This window comes from Cricetulus griseus (genome assembly GCF_003668045.3).
Source record: "Cricetulus griseus strain 17A/GY chromosome 1 unlocalized genomic scaffold, alternate assembly CriGri-PICRH-1.0 chr1_0, whole genome shotgun sequence".
Taxonomy (NCBI): Eukaryota; Metazoa; Chordata; class Mammalia; order Rodentia; family Cricetidae; genus Cricetulus; species Cricetulus griseus.
The window spans coordinates 136,838,919-136,861,931 of record NW_023276806.1 but is presented as its reverse complement, the minus strand read 5'-3'; the positions used below and the strand labels follow the sequence as shown (position 1 = coordinate 136,861,931).

At 40.0% G+C, this 23,013-nt stretch overlaps 1 protein-coding gene across 5 annotated transcripts in view; it reads left to right on the top strand.

Annotated features, from left to right (window-relative positions):
• Grip1 (glutamate receptor interacting protein 1) overlaps positions 1–23,013 on the top strand; it is a 347,662-nt gene that overhangs the window by 179,786 nt on the left and 144,863 nt on the right. For all 5 annotated transcript variants that reach the window (XM_035451192.1, XM_035451190.1, XM_035451191.1 and 2 more), the window contains exon 2: positions 13,835–13,915. In XM_035451192.1, coding sequence (XP_035307083.1) covers positions 13,835–13,915 — 81 coding nt within the window. The remainder of the gene's footprint in view (positions 1–13,834; positions 13,916–23,013) is intronic.

Here is a 23,013-nt window from a genome sequence, read left to right as displayed (position 1 = left end):
AATCTGTGTTCGGGCAAGATTTATGGAAAGAAATAGTAAAGCTGATGAGATAGACATAACCCAAGGAGAAGTCAGACAAGCAAGTAATTCATGGGGGAAATTGTATATCTGGATAATTTGTCTCCAAAGCAAATGAAGATAATTTGAAATTTTTTGGACTATTAAATCCAGGTACCTGGGTTTTAATTTTTCACTTTGCTACTGACAAATCGAGTTACAATAGACCATTTAATATCAAATGAATTTTCCAGCTAAAAACTCAGCAAGAAGTTTGCACATAGCATTAAAATATATATCATATATCTTCTTTTTTATGATGTAACGTGGAGGCACTGAATCGGGCAGCATGAAAATTAGTCTGCAGTTGTAAGATTCCCCTGTTCTCTTCTGTTCTCTTCTGCAATCGTTGTCTGTTGTGTGGAATTCTTCATAATGAGTCACGATGGCAGCATTGAGAAAATAATAGTCTGTGTAGACCTGCATTCAAATCCAGCCTCTGATTCTTAGCTGTTTACCCTCAAGTAGATTTTCAATTTCTCTGAGGTTAAATTGTCTCGTATTCAATAACTGGGGCTTGTTATAATAGTTATGACTATTAAATTAAATCCACACTCAAAGAGTTTATAATACAAGGTAGTATTCAGCATTTTCTGTTTGTTGCTGTATGAGAACGCCACTGGCACCTGGCAGTCACTCTGGTCTTTTAGTGGATCTTTTGCCCTTTGAGAGGTGGTTCACATCCGGGAACATTATTGATACTATTATAATCAAGTCTCATAGGAAGCCTGTGAAGCCAGTATTAAATAAGTGAGGCAGCTGGAGCTCCAGAAGGATTAGAAACTCATGCAAGACCATACATGGAGCAACACACACTATTGCACTACAATGAAATCCTAGTAAATTAAAAATGCCTTTCCGGTCTCCCACAAAAAGATTTATTTCTGTCTTCACACTTTTGTGAGGTTTTATCTGTATAATCACAGTCTCTTACTGTAAAATCAGAGGGTATCCAAAGTACAGCTTTAAATAACAGAACCCAGACTGCTTTGGTTCTGACCGAGGCGTAAATCCTGCTTTGATGGTGCATTAAAAACACGTGTCATCTGTTTGATAAGCAGTCATCTGCTCTGGCTTGACCTAGAGATGAATTAACAAAGAAAAATGCATGACAACTCCAGGCGGTGTTTGGTGGGATTTCTGCCCTATTCCCTGATTCTGGACAAGCAGATATTTGTTCTGAAGTAATCTGTAGTGACAGACACACACCTGGATACTAGGCTTGAATTTTTGGATTTTCTTTTTTTTTTAAGATTGATTTAGTTTATGTGTATCAGTGTTTTGCTTGCATGTCTGTAAGTGCATCATGTGTGTGCCTGGTTTGTGAGAAAGCCAGAAAAGGGCATCAGATCCCCTGGAACTGGAGTTACAGACATTTGTTATCCACCATGTGGATACTGAGAACTGAACTCTGGTCCTCTGTAAGAATAGCAGAGCCTTCTCTCTAGCTCCAAATCATAAAATATTTTAGAAAACAAAATCTTTAAAAATGAATTCAGAAATGAGTCCTGAAATTGTCCAAAACCAAGAGAGGTGACAATTTGGGGATAAATTGACCATGGTATTAGCCACCTTGGATGTTAAAGCTCTCTGTGCAACTGTTGTCTAGTGGAGTCCTAGGATGGTCTGCTCGGTGGTTCAGCTGTGTGCACAGTTCCTGAGTCTTAGGCTCACCGACAGTCCTCCCACTCAGGCCCCAGCTCTTGAGCTTGGCTTGGAGAGCTAAAGGAGATTATGGGCAGACCAAATCTCCCTGCAACCACATTATCCATGCCATTGGTAGATATCACCTTGCTTAAGATTTATTTACACCTCCGACTTCAGGAGCCCTTGTGAAAGGTTTGAAATATTGTAGCCGATAGGCTATGGGCAGCGTCTAGAATAATAAAAGAGAGAAGAGAGTGCCCCCATATTTATTTACTTGAAGATTATAAACCACTTGTGGGAAACAGTTCATAAATGCTCAATCAGTAGAGAATAGCTGGCACAGACTAGAAGTAAATCTAGACAGGTTTCATCTCGTAAAATGCCTTAAGCCTCTTGGCTAAAAGGTATTCTTTCAATTCAAACAAAGGGATTTGTTTATGTCCTGCAAGGATCCTTGACTCTTGTATCATAAACTAAATCAGGACTTATGACAAAGATGTAAGGTTCAAAAATTTATCGAGATGACTTACTTTTTTCCCTAAATTGAAATTTCAGGGTATCATCAAACAATGTTCCAGGTGTCCATGTCTGTGTCACCTAGTGACACATAGTACTCACAGGGGCTGCTACCATGTGAAGGTATGCATCTCCTTATTCACACAGAAAGAAATCCAACCCCCTCCCCACACACACACACACACAAAGTATGTGAAAGTGTGCTAAAAGGCATATCATTGTGTTTAAAAGCAGAATCCACATGCCAGGCTTGTAAAAAGCCTTCTTTCTGCTCTTCAATTCACAGTAAATTTGGGCACAGAATTTTGTCTGTATAACCCCTTTGTCCTCACAAGTAAAGCATGTGCAGTTGTACCTGTGCCAACCCATTGTTGTGAGTATTGACAAAATACTAAGTGCCAACAGGATAGGGTTTTTAATAGACCCACACTGCCTTAGGATTTGGTATATGAGTAGCTTTCTGTCAAAGTCACCAAGGAATATACAATTTAGGATAAATGATGGTCAGTAATTCCTTAAGCCTAGCATTCCTTTGGTAAAATGAATTTATGTGTTTTGCAATTTGTGATTTAATTGAGTTCTCATGACCAAAAAAAAATAATAATTTCATACAAAGGTCTTTGATTTGTGCTGGTATATAGTGAGTGCCTAGCGTTTTTATGTTTTTATACTTTTTATTGAATTTATTTATTTATTTGTTGGGGAAGGGCACCTGCCATATGTGCATGTGGGGTTCCAGACATCAAATTTAGGTTCTCAAGCTTGGCAGCCAGTCCTTTACCCACTAGTCATTTCACCAGCTGGGTCAATCCTGTTTGTATCAGTATAAATTAATATCTCTTTTCCTAAAGAGTAGTGTACTTCTTAAACACAAATTTAAAATGCAGTTTTAACTAGCCACACTAGCTAACCTGAGGCAATTCATACTTTCCATCCACTTATCATTCTAATACAAATCTATTGACTTCATGAGTGCTCATTTAACTGTGGGAAATCGTGAGCTTGTCATCCGTAATCATGTAGCAGATAAGTCAAAGGTTTAAATTATAGAGTCCTTCCAACATGCAAAAGACAGGGAATATATGGTGAATTTAGATGTTAAAGAAGAAACTGATATATTAAAGAAAATGGATCTCAGGGGAAAGAGTCCAGCCTGCTAGAAATGTTGATTCTTTGATGAGATAGGTCTGAAAAGGCACAACTATGGTTTTTCTCTCCTTATTGAGAGTTAAGAAGCAGGGGATTCTCATTTGTAGTTCAAGCACATTAGCAATGGGAATGCCAGAGGCAGAAAATATGCAATTTCATGCTCATTAATTTTAGAAAGGATTTACAAATTAACCTGGCTAGAGAGGCCACTCTTCTAAAAGGCCTTCAAAAATCAAGGAACAGAGTTACCACAGACCACTTCCAAGAGGTCTACCAGATGTCCAGGCCCACGACAGTCTTCTCTATCCATATGTGCCATTCTGAGATTAGGATGTATGTTGGAGACCTTCCTACTTCTAAGACAAAAGTGATGTGACTACACATGGAATGACAAAATGTGAAGGAGACAGTGTGATGGAAGCTTTTTACCCTGTGTCCCTATCATAATCAGGACTGAATTTCCATGTTCATTGTTCCTTTATTAGATAGGGACTAATAACTCAGTGCCATTTAGTTTAGCCACAGAGATTTTTATTATTGTTCACTATTATTATAATCCTCCCTGGCAATTCCCACTCCTATAATTCAACCACTGTAGGACTTTGGAAAGGATTAAAGTGGATCAAGAGATAGCAGAATTCACTCAAACCTATAATGTTATGAAGTCACACCTTCATTTGTCGACCTAATTCTATAACCAATCTGGTAATAGTCATCCTTGAGGCCTAAAGAGGCTTTTGCAGGTTACCGACATCAGTTTACTAACTCCTTAGTGAGTTTTCATGGACATTTTCAGGTGAGACAGGACAAGTGATCTGTTGCTGGTGTTACTTTCCTGCCAGTTCCCACTGCCACTTTAGCCCCTTATATTAATTATATAATACTTATATTAATTATAAAAGTGTTGGTCCATGACTACGGCTACTTATTGGCTAGCTCTATCTTAATTATTAACCCATAACAATCTACATATTTCTACATGGCCTTATCTTGCCAGAGAATGCATGGAGACTCCTATCTTCCTGGTCCCTCCATGGCATTCCCTCGTAGTGCCTCTCTGCCTACCTTTCCCAGAATCCTCTTTGTCTCTTAGTCCTGCCTATCTTCCTGCCTCTATTTGCTATTAGCCAAACAGTGTTTTATTCATCAATCAATAAGAGAAATTTATATACAGAATTTATATACCACCATCAGTGACCCCTGGATACCTGTACAGTTACATCAAGTTGGGCATACCAATAAGAGCAGTGCTTTCCAGACATTAATGAACCTATTGTCTGGAGCTTTTGTCACACACTCTGATTTCACAGGTTCTGCACATTTTTCCAACTTTTTTTTATTTGAATTAGAAACAGAATTGATTTACATGACAGTCCCAGTTTCCTTCCCCCACACATCCTCCCTACCACCACCACCCCCCAATTAAAACTCTATCACATATCCTTTCTGCTCTCCCTGGATGGTGAGGCCTTCCACAGGGTGTCATCAGAGTCTATTGTATCCTTTGGGATAGGGCCTAGGCCCACCCCCGTGTGTTTTGGCTCAGGGAGTATTCCTCTATGTGGAATGGGCTCCCAAAGTCCACACCTATGCTAGAGATAAGTACTGAACTTCTACAGGAGGTCTTGTAGATTTCTGTGGTTTCCTTACAAAAACCTATGTTCCTAGGGTCTGGATCAGTCCCATGCTGGTAATCCAGCTATCAGTCTGGGGAGCAAGAGTTCCCCGATGTTCAGGTCAGCTGTTTCTGTGGGTTTCACCAGCCTGGTCTGGACCCCTGTGTTCTTCACTCATCCTTCTCTGCATCTGGGTTCCAGTTCAGTTTTGGTGATTAGTTGTGGGTGTCTGCTTCCACTTCCACCAGCTGCTGGATGAAGGCTATAGGATGGCATGTAAGTTAGTCATCAATCTCATTATCAGGGGAGGGCATTTAAGGTAGCCTCTCTGCTGTTGCTTAGATTGTTAGCTGGTGTCATCTTTGTAGATCTCCAGACATCTAGTACCTGATTTCTCTGTAAACCAAAAATGTCTCCCTCTATTATGATATCTCCATTCTTGTTATCATCTATTCTTCCCCTGACTCAACCTTTCTTCTCCCTCATGTCCACTGCATCCCTCCTCTCCTTCTCATTCTCCTAGCTCCCTCCCGCCTCTTCCCATGCTCCCAATTTGCTCAGCAGATCTTGACCCTTTCCCCTTCTCCAGGGGACCATTTATGTCTCTCTTGGGGTCCTCCTTGTTTATTAGCTTCTTTGGCAGTGTGGATTGTAGGCTGGTAATCCTTTACTCCATGCAGGAAAATGGATGGAACTAGAAGAAATCATTCTGAGCGAGGTAATCCAATCACAAAAAGACAAACATGGTATGTACTCATTCATATGCAGATTTTAGACACAGGTTCTGCACTTTTGACAGTCTTCTAGAGTTGCTCTTGCAGATTTCTCATGGCCTTATTTGAGATGTAAAGAGTTAGAAAACAGAACAGGAGAGGAGAATATCGGTCTTGAAAGATAAGCCTATAGCAATATGACATGCATTCTTGATATTGTTTTTAGCTGCAAAACTTAATTGCTGAGGTAGTTTTATCTTTGGTATAACAAATACTTGAGTGAAACCATTTTAAGGGAGGAAATGTATATTTGGGTTCATGTTTTTGATACACTGTATGTGGTCCTGGGTGCTTAGGCAGAGCACCATGGTTGCAGGAACCCATGGTAAAGCAAATCAGCTTACTAAATGGCTGGCAGGAAGAAAGAGATGTAACAGGAAAATATTCCATGCTCCCAGTGATCTCCTCTCCTAATTAGGCTATACTTCCTATTTTTCATCTCCTTACAATCATGCCACCATCATATGAACTTAGCAAAGAATTATTCCAATGAATAGGCCAGTGCTCTTAGGATCTAGTCATTTCCCAACAGCCAGTAAACTAGCTATCAGTTCCCCAGTCTGTGAGCCAGTAGGGCACCTGTCACATTAAACCATACACATGGCCATTTGCTTAAGAATAATACAGCCTAGAAGTCATCTTATCATTGAGAGGGATTTGTCATACCATTTTTGAGTTGCTTTGTTTTTGCATTTTTTAATTTTTGAGATTATTATTTAATTACAATATTTTCCCTTCCCTTTTCCCTCTAAATTCTCATGAATACTCCTTTCTATTCTCCTTCAAATTCTTTTTTCACTAATTGTTATAGCATGCATGTGTATGTGTGTATATTTGTGATGTACATGTATATACGTATGTCCTTAATATAACTTGTTGAGTTTATATAATGCTACTTGTATGTTTTCAGAGCTGATCATTTGGCACAGGATGACCAATTGGTGTGTTCTTCCCTGGGGAGGATCCCCCTCTCCTGCTCCTAGATTTACTCATTTGCCTGTAGTTCTTGGTGTAGTGTTGAGGCCTCATTGGCTTTTCCATATCCAATGGTACCTTTGTTTTTAAGATGAAGCTGTGCTGTTCAGGGACGATTTTTAACGTCCACAACATAAGCCCTGGTCCCATAAGACTATAAAGCACATCTGTCTCTGAATTACAAAACTATACTAAAACCTGCCAAGTCAGGATAGACGTTAATGTCATGCAGATGTGAAATAAATAACAAGAGGTGGATGCAGTGAGAAAATCTTTTCTTAATAGGAGAGAGACCATGATGGAGCAGAATTCTACCTCACCTCCTACCATCAAATTCATCTCATCACTGTTCCCTTCTGCTTTCAAACTAGCTGTGTGGATGGCTTAATCAGGTTTGTGAAGGAGATGCAATTAACTCATTTTTTAATGGTGCATTGCCAGTAGGTATCTTTGTCTGTAGTCTCCGCATGCCTAAGCAATACTGCTGAAACCTGTGTGAGCTAAGAAAGTTGGAGAGCATTCTGTCCACAGGAAGGGGCATGGTACCATTGACTTGTCCCAAGCAAAACAGGATTATTTTAATTAAAAATGATGAATGAGAATCAAGAATTGAAGAGAGGTATGAGGTTGTCCTCTTGAGCTTGAACTTTAACTTTTGTTTGTTTACTGTACACATCACTTTAATGAGAAGAGAAAGACCTAAGTCAGTTCTGTCACCAAGACCTTTTAAAAGATGTCTTCCAGGAAATCTTGCTTAAAATTTTGAGTATCTCATCAAACTACCATTGCAGTAGACTGATTTGGAAGGTGAAGGCATGAGAGACAGAAACAACCACAATGTGTTCATGTGGAGCAAGAGTGAGATCTACAGAACAGAACTCAGAAAACATTACATTTAGGAAAAACTTGAGTCTTTTTTCCCCCCACAGTTGGCAAGATTCTCTTTGAAGCCATTATGGTGGATCTCTTGCCCCATCTCTACCAGTTCCCTTAAGCATGGGCTTAGTTTCCCCACAAGGAGAATCAAGCACCTTATCCCACTCTGTGACTGGAACCTATGAAGTAAAAAGAACTCTGCAAATACCATTCTTCTTATACTTCCATTATCTTTTATTCTCTTCCATTCTTAGTTTGCACATAGTAGGCACTAAAATTCTCAAGCATTAATTGGATTCAAGGGACAGATTACTTTCTTCACAGTGGGTTTCATTGTGTTCCTTTGTGGAAAGTGGTGTTTTCATCTGCGTCTGTAATGGCACGTGTGAGCCTTGTCACATGAGATGGCTGTCTCCTACTGCTGGGAAATGGTCATAATGTTTAAGTGCACCAAATATCTCTTTTCCCCCTCCTAATCAAGAAGTTAAGGGAGCTGCTGGCTTAGCAGGTACCTCAATTGTGCATAATTAGTTGCTAGGATTGTTTAGCATGGACTGATTAGTCTCAGCCAAAGGCAATTAAGTTTTATTTTCTTCAACAAAACCCTGAAGACAGCCAGAGTAATCCTGAACCATGGTTACATCCAGTCCTGAGGAGCCCAGATCCTGGGAATGGCTTTTGTTGGATGCCAGGCTATCCTTGGAGGATATGATGACATGAGAGACCTGAGCCCACTCCTCACTGTGTGATCTCTCAGCTCCAGTGCAGGTTCTGTCTGTGACACACAGTAGAGCTTTCCTCCTCAGATGACCCCCTGCTTGCTTTTCAAGTTGATTGACAACAGCCTCACTTGCACTGTGATCTGACCAGATGAACTGGTTCCTGCTTCAGGAATACTCTGACCAAATAGATACAGGTGAGGTGTGCTGGCCAGTGCTATGTCAACTAGACACAGGTGGAGGCATCTGTGAGAGGGTAACATCAGTGAAGAAAATGCCGCCATAAGATCAGACTGTAAGCAAGCAAACCTATAGGACATTGTCTTAATTAGTGATCAATGGGGGAGGACCCAGTCCATTGTGGGTGGCACCACTCCTGCGCTGGTGTGGTCCTGGGTTCTATAAGAAAGCAAACTGAACAAGCCGTGGGGAGCAAGCCAGTAAAGAGCACTCCTCCATGGCCTTGCATCAGTTCCTGCCTCCAGGCTCCAGCCCTGTTTGAGTTCTGACTTCTTTCATTGATAACAGTGGCATAAAAGCATAAGTCAGATAAGCCCTTTCTTCCCCAAATTGTTTGTCATGGTGTTTCATCAAAACAAAAGTAACTGAAACTAATACATGGGGGGAGGGGGCAGGTGGTCTCCCTACCCTGCTTTGTTCTTCTTCTAAGTGTATACTTAGCTAAGCCCCTTTTGAACTTCTGTCGCCATGTTTATTCTCTGTGTCAAAAGAGGGCATATCCCCCAGCATCCCAGAATGACTCCAAGGACTCTTGCAGTTCTTGGCTATTACCAATATTCAAATCCCTATGACAGTGGGAGGCCCTCACATGTGACAGTGATTAACTAGCTACAGAGATGCCATCAGAGAAGGCAGGCTGTTCCAACACCCTAGACAACATTTATTGTCACTTTCAGCATTTGTTACAGTGAGCAGTGGCTCACCAGCTGAATGTCTGTTTGACCTCCAAGGTGACTTTTGAGAGGGTCTCTTGTTAATGGGATCTACCGTCAGTGACAAAGTGGAGTGTGACTTGAAGTCACAACACTTATTCAAAGGAATGACTTTAAAGATTTGTTTTCTGGGTGTGGTGTTGCACATCTATAATCCCAGTACTTAGGTGGTGAAGCAGAAAGATCAAGAGTTCAAACCCATCTTAATGGCCTAGCAAATTCAAAAGTAATGTGGGCTACAAAAGACCTTGTTTCAGTAAGTAAATAAATTAACAAATAAATATTTTTTGGCAAATCATTCTAAGAAATCTGAATAAATGTGAAAGAAAAAAACATATATTCAATGCCAATTTTCTAAATAGTTGCATATTTCTAACATACCATGGTACTAACCACAAAATGAAAAAGTAGTTTAGACTGTCACATTAGGTTGTCAGTTCTTAATGGTTGTTGGGTTATGAGAAGACTTTAACAGGGATAGTTTATAAACATAGGTCCCCTTCCCCCCAAAATAAAGTAGGAGAAAGAAAAATAGAGGTGGGTGGGGATATGCTTATATACTTCTTTATAATACCATAACCTATCAGCAAAATATTACTATATGCTGTATTGTTCTAGAAATGCTATATACTCAGATATTTCATTATTTGATCTATGTTTAATTCTTTTCTGTGTATGAAAGTGGTTGCCTCTCTCATGAAACAAAGTGAAAGTATTAATATGTATCTTAAAAGAAATCCAAAGCTCTTTTAGGGCCATACTGGGAGGCAATGAATTGTATTGGCATTCCTTTTAGATTTTTAGGATTCAAAGGTAACGCCAAGGGGCTGGAAAAATACGTCAGCAATGAAGAGCACATATTCCTCTTGTAAATGAAGGGAGTTTGTTTTCCAGCACCTATGTCAGGTAGCTCACCACCTCTTGTAACTCCACCTCCAAGAAATCCATAGCACTCTTGTGGCCTCTATGGGCACCCACACATATGTGGTGCCTGTGCTTGCTTTTGCGTGCGCGCGCGCACACACACACATTTTAAATGTAGTGCTGAGCCTATCATTTGGTTCTATCATGTCATTGTTAAATATTCTTCTTCACTTTATGCAAACAGATGAGGAAGGAGAATGGCACAACCACGCATCGCATCTTCACAGTAGGAAAGCATGATGTACTTCACAGGCTTCCATGGGAGGTGCCCACACCATGCAATGTCTGTTGGTTTCCTGTGCCAAGACACATCACATCCTTGCCTGATACAACAGCCTGTGGGCTTATTGTTGGCCTGTAAAATTTTGTCTATCCAAGAAGAAAAAGGATTTTCTTTTTTAAAGTGTGGGCCCACTTTAAGGGTGTTTCCTTCTAGAAATCTCTCTGGGCTTCAGTATTAACCATAAAATTTTCAAACCTGTTTACAGTGTCATGTACATATGAAATTCCATGGATAAATATACAAATCAGCTTAAAAGACACATGGGAGGGACTATAATAGAAACCTCCATTGGTTCCCAGGCTTTTAAGTAAAGGATTTAAAACTCATGGACTGGTGAGATGGCTCAGCAGTTAAGAGAGCACACAGCTTTTGTAGAGGTCCTGGGGCTCAGTTTGCAGCACCCACATAAGGTGGCTCACATCTGTCTGCAATTCCCACTCTAGGCTTTCAAAACCTCTTCTGCTTTCTGTGGGAACCTGCACTTGCCCCCCCCACACACACACAATTAAAAGTAAAATAGGAGGCTGAGGAGTTAGATCATCAGTTAAGAATGCTTATCGCTCTTCCAGAAAACTCAAGTTCAATTCCCAGCACTCACATGGCAGTTCACAACCACCTGTAACTGCAGTCCTGGAGGATCCAATGGCCTCGTCAGGCCTCCAAAGGCACCAGGCAGGCAAACATGGTGCCCAAATATACACACAAGCAGAACAATCATACAGATAATATAATAAGTAATTTGGGCCTTTTTCAGTGAAATAGATCAAAACAAAATGATCCCCATCTTTCTTACCCTTAGGCGTCTTAAGGTGGAGTGTCAACTACGGATGGTCCTGTGCCTTTTCTCACTTTCATTTGCATACAAAGTTTGAGTCAAGAGCTGAGTTTTACTAAATCACCTCAAGACAGCTGAGCTCCATCCTGTGTTGGGTAGCTGAGGGTCTGCAGTGCCTCTCATAAATTTAAAGTGAAGAGCCAACTTCTCTCCGACTCTCCCAGGAGCTGCATTAAGCTGTACCAGGCTTCACTGCTACTCAGCCCTTCAAGGTGCTCATGACAAGTGTAGCCAGCCTCAGTCCCATCAGGCATTGCAGCATCTTTAGCAGGCTATTCTTAGCTAAAACTGAACTTCTCCCATATGATTATTTGGCCAACACAGCTTTTGCTTCTAGATAAGCATTTTCTTTCCCGTGTGCTAGGAAGAGCATGTTTGATTCTGGGAGGAGGGTGTGAGTAGGGAATGGTGATACAGATGCTGGTCAGGTGGCCATCTATAATTCAGTTTCAACCTTTTTACTAGAGGATCTCAGCCCTAAATTGAGGAAATCACTTTCAAATATAAATGAGAAAACAAATATAACAGAATTGTTCACTTCAATAATGCAAACTAGGTGAATTTCTTTCTTGTTTTTAAATGGTCTCCTTAAAATAGAGCATAAAGAGAAGGTAACCCAAAAGTCCCCTGGGAAAACCTCTCTTGTCCTTTAAGGAACCCCAACACTGCGTTCAACCCAGGGCCTTACTGACAAGTTGGAAACTGGAGAAGCCTTAAGTTGCAGTTCCTGAACCTGGGTGCATAATGGACCTGTCTTTATGAATGAACACTTGCCAAGCTGTGGCTAAGGAAAAGAAATAGTTTTGAAACAGTCTTGTGAACCTCAGATTTTTGTGCAGAACCAGCCTGTTTGAATGACAGTTGTAGGAAGCAAATGTCTGCTTATTAAACTAACAATGTGGGAAACTCACTTGCGTAGTGGGTTCATGATTGCATACTTAGATTTGTTTGGTAATATTTTAATTGTCCTCAACATGGTGTTTGCAATGACAAGAGTCCAAGACCTAAAATGCTACTTAAGAAGCAGCATAAATGATGTAGACTGTTTCGGGACCCTGCAGCCAATAGCTTTATTATGGTTGGAAAAAATGAACAGAATCGTGTGATAAATGGCATATGAACATGAAACGACATGCCCGCCGTTTTTCAAGTTAATTGCTGTTACAGCAGTGTTAATCTTTCCTTTTGTTGTTGCTTATAAAGACGTTGCTCGTTTTTATGGAGGCATGGTGATTCGTTTCTGGGAAAATCGCATCCTAGAGAAGAAATGAGTGCTTTGCTGTGGAAACACACATGATGGAGTTTCCAGAATGAATGGGCTCAGCCCTCAGATGCTAAACCTTGCTACTCGATTAAATGCTTGTTATATATAATTGTTTGCCATGTGCAATATGATTCCTCTTAATCTTTTAATGATTTCCAGTTAAAACAATGACAGCAATAACAAACATGTTCCAGTGTGGGATGATGTGTCATTGTGTCACCCAGCTTGACTGAATGTGCTGGGTAATTATTTACATGATTTTGTTTTTCCTCAAGCCGTATCAATCCTGTTCTTGAAATGCTTAAGGTTTTTCACCTGTCATCTCCTTTACTATTCATGTAGATGTTTCAACCCAAACTTGGAAGCATTGTCCCTTACTATTCTAACACTAACATGAGCCTTCCCATGTCACTACTTCCCAACTCAGAAGAAATCCTAAACAACTCACTTTACTTAGAATTTGGTGGACCCATCTCCTCCATGATCTTGACACCTCGTGTTTCCATCACTCCGCCTCTCTCCTATTGCTTACACACGTATGACGCTTTGGACCCTCTGTCTTCTCAGTTGCTCTCTGTATTGCTCTGCGCGTTGTTTTTAACTCATTCTTAAAAAGAACTTATAGCTCTTTGCAATACATATCTTCTTTTGCCAAGCCATCATTCTTTTCCATTTCTCAGCCTCTCCAATCTTACCTCTGGAATGACCCCACCCCTCTGCTTTACCCTGAATGCTGGCTCGTGTTCCCAAGAAGAGCCTACTAACTGTTGTCTTTCTTCTCTTGCGGCACTAACACTCTTTCATCTGCTTATCTGTAATACTGCATTTCCTCTCCTTTCCTTTGTTCTTCCTCCTGGTTATTCTTAGTGTACACTGAGCCATTTAGTTCAGTCTTCATCTTCCTGTTACACCTATCCACTGCTTATTGGTGGGTATAGACAACAGGCAAAAGATTGACGTGCCTATGAGCACACTTCCTACCATTTTAAAATGTTTCCATGTACATTTTAGTTTTCCATCCTTACCCTATGAGAGGTGCCCGAGAATTGTGTCCCTCTTTCTCAAAACGACACTGATGTTCGGAACATCCACTCATCCTAAAGCTCACCCAAATGTAGGGCTCAGGTCACCCACTCTTCTTTCTGCCCTTCACTACTTCTTTCTGGAAGGATTGTGATCCATTACAGGTCTTCACTTCGCTGGACAGTGGATGGAAATTAACCAAACCCTTCATTGTACCGTTGCAGATGAGAGTCCCTACACTAAATCTGCCAGCCAGACAAAGCCGCCTGATGGAGCATTGGCTGTGAGGAGACAGAGCATCCCAGGTTAGACCAGACTGTTGGATATTTCAGCTGTTTTACTTATTTTTGAACCCTGTTATTTGGTGGTCCTAAATGGTTCCAACCTGGTACCTATGTTATTCCTAGAGCATGGACTGCATTCTACATGACTTGTACAAACAATGAACAGAAACCAGGTCAGGAAACCTCTCTGACCTATGAGAATTCATCTTGCAGCCTGCCACAGCAAAATGCTTTGGGAAATATCTCAAATTGGTATCAACTCTGTCTTTCACTGGTCTTTACCTCTGTTTTCAGCATGGTGACTTTCATGATAGCATCCATTTCTTTACTGAAGTGCTGGGCAGAACAGAACTGTATGCCGATGGTGTGTGTGAACCAAAAATCTACTCCAGTCTTCTCATCCCTTCCAACCTAGTTTTGCTTCTGTTGGCTAACTCTTGTAAAACTCAGGGGCTGTGTGTTCTTGGGAAGATGTCTCGGTTCCTTGTGTTACAATGAGTGACATTTTCCACCCAAAACATTTGTGAGAAATATATTGAAATGTCTTTACCTCAAAACCATTATTTTGAAGCTTTGACTTAGAGAATGGCATAAAGCATGTACACTGTCAAATTAAAAAGAGAAGGAAATGCAAAATATGATCTCAACTTGGTAATTAGAAAGCCATTTATGAGAGCACCTGTGTATAAGAGCTGGGTTAAAAGCATTAATGGGATTTAAAGATTCATTTAAAAATGTGTTTATATATTTCATTAAGTATGGCTAAAGCTAAACTATAGGACTTCAGATGAGAGTAATTTTGGCATTTAGGGAGTTGCAGAGTGGTTTTCCTAGTTAGGTTGAGTAGGTTGGCCAATCTGTTAATAAAAGAGAGAAGTTGCCTTTGAATACGAACAAGATGAGTCTAGTCTGTGGGAAACTTGGCTCGTGGTTCCTGCTTGATTTTTTTAAGGTTTACCTGTGATTATGTTTAAGTCTTGTTTGAAGCTTTAGGGTTATTAGGAAAATTCATAGCTTATAAAGAGACATGCATCCATTGTATTTTCTTATTTCATGGCTTTGAAGATTCTGAAGTAATTTAAATTCCAGAATTGGCTGGCATCGCCTAGTGCCAAGATCTCTATTCTATTCTGTGAAACATCGATCTTAGTGCCGGTCACATTTAGAAGAACTATAGGAGCCATTTCTAAGCTGTGTTCTTGGCTGTAATTAAGTGCCCAGAGTCTGAAGGTCAATAATGTCAGCTCCATATCATCACCCTCCTTGACTTCTGTACCTTTGCCGGTGCCTGGTATTTCTCTGCTAAAAGAGATAGACTTCCCACTGCCCTTGCCCACCAGGGAAGGACACTATAGCTCCATATTTGGTAAGAATGTGAGATATTTGGTTTTCTGTGCCTGGATTACTTACTATGGACTTAAAACAAATGAAATCAACTGACCACAGACCAAGACCTCATAGTGTATCTCAGGCATGTGGTCACAGTGACAAAACACCATAATCTATAATCCAGGATTTCCTTCCAAGGATTTTCTAATGTCACATACTAAATTGTCACCACTTGAGGGGACAGACATTTCCTTGAAGTCACTAAGCTGTGGTTCCACATTACACCTTGGGTTAGATTGGCAAGTCATAACCATTCTTTCACATCTGCAAGTGACTCCTCATTACAGAGTTTTTGTTCTTACAGATGTGTGTGATTTAAAGTCACTGGAATTAGGAATTTTTGTAGCTTCATGGGTTATTATCATGCTTTTTGCTCATCTTTCATAGAGCAGGGGCCAGAAGAAACAAGTCTTCAAAATCTCTATTTTTTAAAACAATCCAAGAGAAAAAAAAGATACAGCAGCCAGAGAGCTGAGAGTCTAAATGGTTGATGGTTCCTTGCTTCTAGCTTACATGGAAAACAAGCTTCTCCTATACTCCATTCCAACTAACTAAGCACCCTTGAAATTCTGAGCCTGTTCTACTCTCTCACTGTAAACCACTGTTTGGGAAAATGAAGGGCACAGCCCCAGAACCTTAGCAAGAAATCCCTTAGAGGTATAAACCAGCATCAAGAAACCTTGACAATTCTCCTACCTTCTTCTCCATCTTTGCTCTTGCACAACCCAGGACAGAAAACAGATAGGACAGATGCCTGGTAAACACATGTTCACAGTTTGCTGCAGCTTCCATTGAAAACCCCAGAGTGGTCCGTAGACTAAGCTGGATTTGAATTTTCAATTTTGTCCCATCTCTCTCCTGCACTTATCTTCCAATCTCACTTCCCCGAGGTATTATTACCTCCCTCCGAGCAAAGTAAGTATATTTAGAGGACAGTGCCTCAGTGGGAAGACAGTCTTGGCTCATCAAACAGCTTCTGATCTTTGTGGACAGAAACCTCACAAAGCAGATGCTGTCCCGGAGCCATGTAACCACCAGCTCCCTCAGAGTAAGACAACATAAGGGGGCAGAAACCTTCAAAAAGCAGGCATGTCCCATGTCTGCCTGCAAAGCTGTCTACTGGGTCATCCAGTAATGATCAAATTTAACTATTCCTTGATGGGTGGAAGGAGAAGATGAGGTAGGTAAGGGCACTTTAAGATTGTCTGTAAAAGTTTTGTGACAATCGAAGTTTTGAAAGTTGTTAGACGAATGCAGATCTAGTATATAGGCAAGATTCTGTAATGTGGCTTAGCTATTTTCATGGCCTAGCAGATGGTACCTTTCAGCTTCTCTGTAACAAAGGGGCAACTTTGAGTGTTTGGACAGAAATATAATTTGCTTTTCATTTACTTCAAAACCCAGTATCTCCACATAAACTCAAAATTAGTATAGCAATTACTTTATAATCACAAGTCAAATATGTATCATTCATTAAATTCTTTCATCTCCCACCTTTCACTTCAAGAAAATAGCAATGTATTAAAAATCTCTTAGGAGCAAAGTGCATTTGCTTTGGATAAAAGAAAATGCATTATTAATATTATTTGGGTACTCCTCAAATTTTAATCATGTCTTTTGTGGTATAAAATATAAAAGCAAAAAGGTATTTTTTAGCCTTTCACAAAACTTTGTTAATTTTCAGTGAGGGTAGTAAAAGATGACGTGACTGGCCCTGTGACACTGAAGGATAAATTAAAGGATAACCTTCTATTAATAAATGATGATAATAAATAAGGAAGTGAAGTTTTAATCTTACTTCAAAGATAAAATGAGTTCCAAGTTCAAAGGTATTCTGAGCTAACAGATACCACATATCTATCTAGCTTTTTGAAAAAGCTTTGGATCTGAGACCCCATAAGTTGGTAGATTAGTGGCAAAGTGGAATTAGACTCCTTAAAGTGTCATGGAAATCAGTGAAAACCTGTCAATACTTTGGGTTTGACAGATTTGAAATACCTTGCAGTTTTCCCTACTTAAGAAAATATTTTAATCAAATCTGTCTATTGTGTGTAAAGGAAGAGATAAGACACTACATTGGACTCCAAGTCCTAGAGTTGGATTGATTTGGCTCATCTCCCTTTCCACAATGGTCTTCCGAAGAAACACCATACTACTGACAAATGTGGCAAGCTATGAGATATCACCTTTCCAAAAACTTCAGTGCAGCCAGAAAAATTGTCTTCAAACTACATTCAGATTTAGGTCACATAAAGTTGTGGAGGGTGTTTTTTTTCCCCTTGTGGACTATTAGAAAAGATATTGATTTCTTCATAAATGACCAGTCTTTCTTTATTGTCACATTTAAATATGAGGCTGAGAGTCTAAAATTTGTCCCATGGTCCAAAATGTACCTAGTAGAGCTGTTAGAATACATCCAGGAAGGATCCACATATACTCAAAAGTCACAGATCTAGGGGAAAAATTGTTAGACTCTTGACATCGTGGAGAACTGGAAATCTTGAATTATGGAGAGAGGACAATATCAAATTTCAAAAGTCTTTATGTCTCTATTTATCATTTTCCTGCCATTGTTGTTCAGACAATCTGATGCTTCATCGATCCACGTTTTCATTATTCCAGCAGATATCTAGTATGACTTTGACAGGAGGATTTTATAGCTGTGTCAGTGTTCAGGCATGCAAAGGCCATTTGCTCAGATTTTAGAGCCTGGTTCTACTTCAGCTCTTTAGTTCTATTGATGAAACTCTCCAAAGAAAGAATGAATCTCACCAGATAGGATATGGAAGTATGCTGATTCCTCCGAATGTGAAATGTCTTGCAAGGACTGGTGCTGCAGGTGCTGCCCTTCATCACCGAGTATTTACAAAGTTAGCTCAAGGGTCTCATTTATTTTTAAATAAGCTTCAAGATAATGGTCAAGAGCATTGACAGCAATGCCACTTCAAATCTACCCTAACAGATTTTCATTTTCCCCCCATAGTACTTAGCACTGTCTGAAATGAATTGATAAATGCATTACTGTTGTCTTTCTCAGACCTATGATGAAATGTGAGTGACATAAGATAGGTATCACATTGGTTTGCTTTGGTGCCTCCAGTGAACAGAACAGGACTTTATTGGCAGGAGGTATTCAGTTGGTGTTTATAGAATGACTAAATGAGCAAAGGTTCTGAGGCAGCAGTTGGTGCAAAGACTAAGTCCCATGACAGTTCACAACCTACTCAAGTGTGTCACAGCCTCTATTGTCACAACCTACTGATTCCTTTACTCTGCCGAAAATATTCACACTGTGCACCAAATATGCCGTTTCTAAAGAAATCACCTCCCAAAATTAATGGATGAAATATAGATCCACTAGAAACCAAAGACTTCTAAAGGTCAGAGCTCTCTCCCTTGGCTCATTTGTTTTCTATTGGGCAGAATAGATCTGTGCAGCCCTCCTCCACCTGAAGAAACCGTTTAAATACTGTTTCACAGTAAAATTGACAAGATGAAGACAATTCGTTTCATTGTTACAGTATAGAAAAGGGCTAATGCTGTAAAAAAAAATCCAGAGTTTATAAATAGAACTGTGCAGAATAGAATCGTTACTTATTATGGCTGGTAAACATTAGAGATTCCTCCCAGAGAGCTGATCCCGTTTGCTGTGTGTGACTGGGATACAAACTGAATTCTCAAGCAGCACTGAGTGAAATGAGCAGTTTGATTTGTGTGCTCAGTGCAGGAGCCTTCGTTAGCAATTCACAAGTGTCAGCCCCTTGTGTTTGAACATCCCCCATGTCTACTAGTAAATAGACATGGCTGAACAACAACAAAGTGGTACACATGCAGCAAGTGATTTCCCAGTAATTCTTCCACCTGCCTGCAATTTAAGGGAAGATTATTTGTAGCAACTTCCTATTTTGCCTTGATGTTTCCTGAGACTCCTGAGCTATTAGGGTGATGGTATTTGGGCAATGGCATGTTCCAGGTATGCTCAGGGGTTAGAAGGGCTGGCTTTGACCACAGCTCATGTAGCCCCGCAGTGTCTGAGAAACACTATACAAGAAAGCTCAGGGACGTGTGTCTAAGAACTACAGGGAATTCTTTTCCCTCCAAAGCTCTTGCAGAGAAAGAAAATCAATATCCCCCTTCATCAAGTTAGAGGATCTCCAATTCAAGGTTTAAAATGAAGTTACTTTAGAAAATCAGAGGAGGTGAACGCTGTGTCTCTTGACCAGCATGTGAGAAGAGCTGAGAAACACTTTATGTCATTTACTATAGATTTGGGCTCTGGGGTCCATGGATACTATGAGTTTATCCATCACCCTTAAATGACAGACCAGCCTCCTGAATTTCAGGCTCTCACATGGCATGTTTTGTTATATGCCTAGGTTCTGCTTATAATTATAATTACTATAATTTTCAAGCACATTTGACCTGATTCTTTGTTTTCTCTTACACTTCAGTATCTGAGATTGATATGTATGCCAATTTTATTTTTATAACATAAACAAATTTCCAACTAAAAATTTCAAGCAAAGGTTTATGTGTCCCCCCGCCCTGCCGCAAAGCACCTGGCATTGACAGTGTTTTTGTACCACTTTGGGACCCCTCCGACTTGGACTGAGAGTCCTCCAAGTAGAAGCAACCTTGAGAATCCTAATACTCAGCACTTTATAGGTACATAAGTGGGTGGCTGATTTATGGTGGGAAAAGGTCACTCACTAGGACATGGGATGCCTGTGGGGCTTCTTCTTAAAGATGAAAAGAAGCACTGAGTGAGAAAGAGGACACTGTACAATGGGAACCCCGAGCATGGAGAATAAAAGAATGAAGTGACCACAGTCCAGCCTGATCCAGAGGCAGAGAACGTAGGCAGAAGGAAGCAGCGGATTCTGTAGCAGTACTTGCTACACATCACAGGCTGCATCTCAAATGTTGATACATCCCCACCTCACTCCCCTCCTTCCATGCAACATCTCTCAGGGTGAGTTTTAGTGCCCTCCGTAGACATGACAAAACTGATGTTCTGTGAGCTAAAACCATGTGTCAAAGGTCACAAAGCTAGAAAGTGGGGAACTTGAATAAAATAGGTTAATGTGAGTTTTCACCAGTCTCCATGAGCAGTTGATGAAGGTGGTAGAGAGAATCCTTATGATAGTGAGATGTAAAAACTTTGTCTTCTGGAGACCAGCTGAACCTCTTGTCCGAGGCACTGGATGGGTGTGAATATTTGTGGGTCCAGGCTATGTATCCACCTCAGTCCTCCGTGATAGGCACATGTTCTTAGAGATAGATTAGTGGGTAATAGCTTGGGATCCTGGGGCTCCTGCAATTCTTTCTCCCAGTAACTCATGACTAGAAGAACTAGGAAGGTAAATGAAATACTTATAGATATATTATATATTCCTAAATATATAAGAATGCATAACTATGTATCCATATATATTATATATATATATATGTAATATATAGGGATATATACATAGTTATGTATCCCTGTACATATAGGAATATGTGGTATATATGATATATATATCAAATTATATAGTGTGTAGTATGTAAGTTCTATATATAAAGGTTACATATATACTATGTAAATTATAGGTTTTATAGCACATATAAATTATATATAGCATGTTATATATTCTACAGCACTATACCATATTTAATAGTGTATTATATTATATAGTTCTGCATAGTACTATATAATGCTATACGATATAGTATACTATTAAATAGTGTTGTTCCATGTATTTGTGATTTTCAGAACTTCCAGCTCAAGGAAAATAATTAAAATTGGCTAAATAGATGTTTTTCTTTAAAAGTTTTTCTCATGCAGTATATTTTGATCATGTGTTTACTCCACCAACTCCTCCCAGATCCTCCCCACATCCCTGTCCACCTAATTTCCTGATTTCACCCTTCCCCTTTCACTCAATAAAACAAAACAGAACAATAGGACAAAAAAAATGAGACAAAAGAAAACCAAAGTGCCCACCATGCACAAAAATGGAGTTCATTTTCTGTTGGCCTGTTACTCTTGGACATGGAGACCTGCTCTGAGTGTTAACTGTGCAGTGACACTCCATTGGAGGAAACTTATTTTTTTCTTTGCCAGCAGGTTAAATTGCAAATAACTCCTCCTTAGGGGTGGGATCCCATGTCCACTCCCCATTCTGAGTGTTGGGACCTTGTCTGTGCAGGTCTTGTTCATGCCGCCACAGATGCTGTAAGTGTATATGTGCATCAAGTCCCATTGTGTCTGGAAGACACTGAAGACACCGTTTCGTTGGAGTCTTCCACCACCTCTGTCTCTTAGAATCCTTCTGCCTCCTCTTCCACATAGATCCCTGAGCCTTGAGAGGAGGGTACTGATGGAGACATCCCATTTAGGACTGAGAGCTCCAAAGTCTCTTACTATCTGCACATTGTCCAGTTGTGTGTCTCTGTTCAATCCCCATCTACTGCAAGAAGCAGCTTCTCTGATGAGGGCTGAGTGAGGAGGCACTGATGGACAGGTATAGCAACAGACCACGTGGACTTCTAAATGTGTCTTCTAAAACTGGCAACACTGTAACTATGTACTTTTTATTTCCTTTTTAAAGCCATGCAATAATGCAAAGCCTTTAGATTACACTGGGTTTATGAAATAAATCACTGTGTCCCGTGAAGAGATATTAGCCTTGTAAAAAGATCTCTAAAATCAGTTCATATTCATTTCCTACAATCAGAGTCAATGAATAAAGGTGAAAATCATCCAATAGTATATTATATATAACTTAAATATGTACTTAAATTCTTTTTAAAAACCTTTATAAAACTATTGCTGGTATAGATATTAAACAGATATAACGAAGATTTCCTCTTCTATAGCCTGTCTCTTTATTCCTTTAGGAATCTGGCAGCTCCTGGTTGCTACCCTGCTGTCTGCTTGGAATATAAACCACTGCATCTTGATTCCATTTCCTCCACCAATGCATGCCTCACCAATTTCTCTCCTCTCTAGCCAATCCTTTACTTGTCCTGTAATCAATAAGATTATCTTCTCTCATTTTAGATTCTGAGTGATCTTCATCATCATTTGACTTGTAACTAACTACCCAGTACCTCATTTGTTCCAGATGCTATGATATATGGACTAGATACCTCTGTGCTTCTGTGGTTGGCCACTGGGGGCAATAGATTTAGATTCACAACAGATACCTAACATGATTTCAGGCTATAGTAAGCACAATGACGAGAACTGATGGGAATAGAAAGTGTTAAAGAAGGAAAGGAAGATGGTGGCCATAGATTTAAAAAGAAACATAAAGATGCCCTCTAATAGACAGTAACATTTAGTGCCTGAGTTGAAATGAAGGAGAGATTATCTAATGATCTGAAGGAGGGAGTACTTAGAAAAACAAATAGCAAGTGTAAAGGCTCTGAGGTGAGAACAAACTTGGCCTGGTGTGGCAATGGAACGAAGTCCAACATTTCTAGAAAGCTGAGACTGGCAAGGGATGAGGTTATAAAAGAATCGACACAGGTCTATAGGGTTTACAGGTCATGATCAAAGACCGTGGATGTGATCCTAAGCATGATAGGACCTCTTGCATTCCTAGAGCTTCTGAAACACTGATGGGATTTTCTCCTTGTTTTCACTTCTCTAGCTGCTCATGGGAGACAAGAGTGGAAGCGGGAAGGCCTATTAGAAGGCTGCTGTAGTATTTCAGGCATGCAATGGTGACATCCTAGACCAG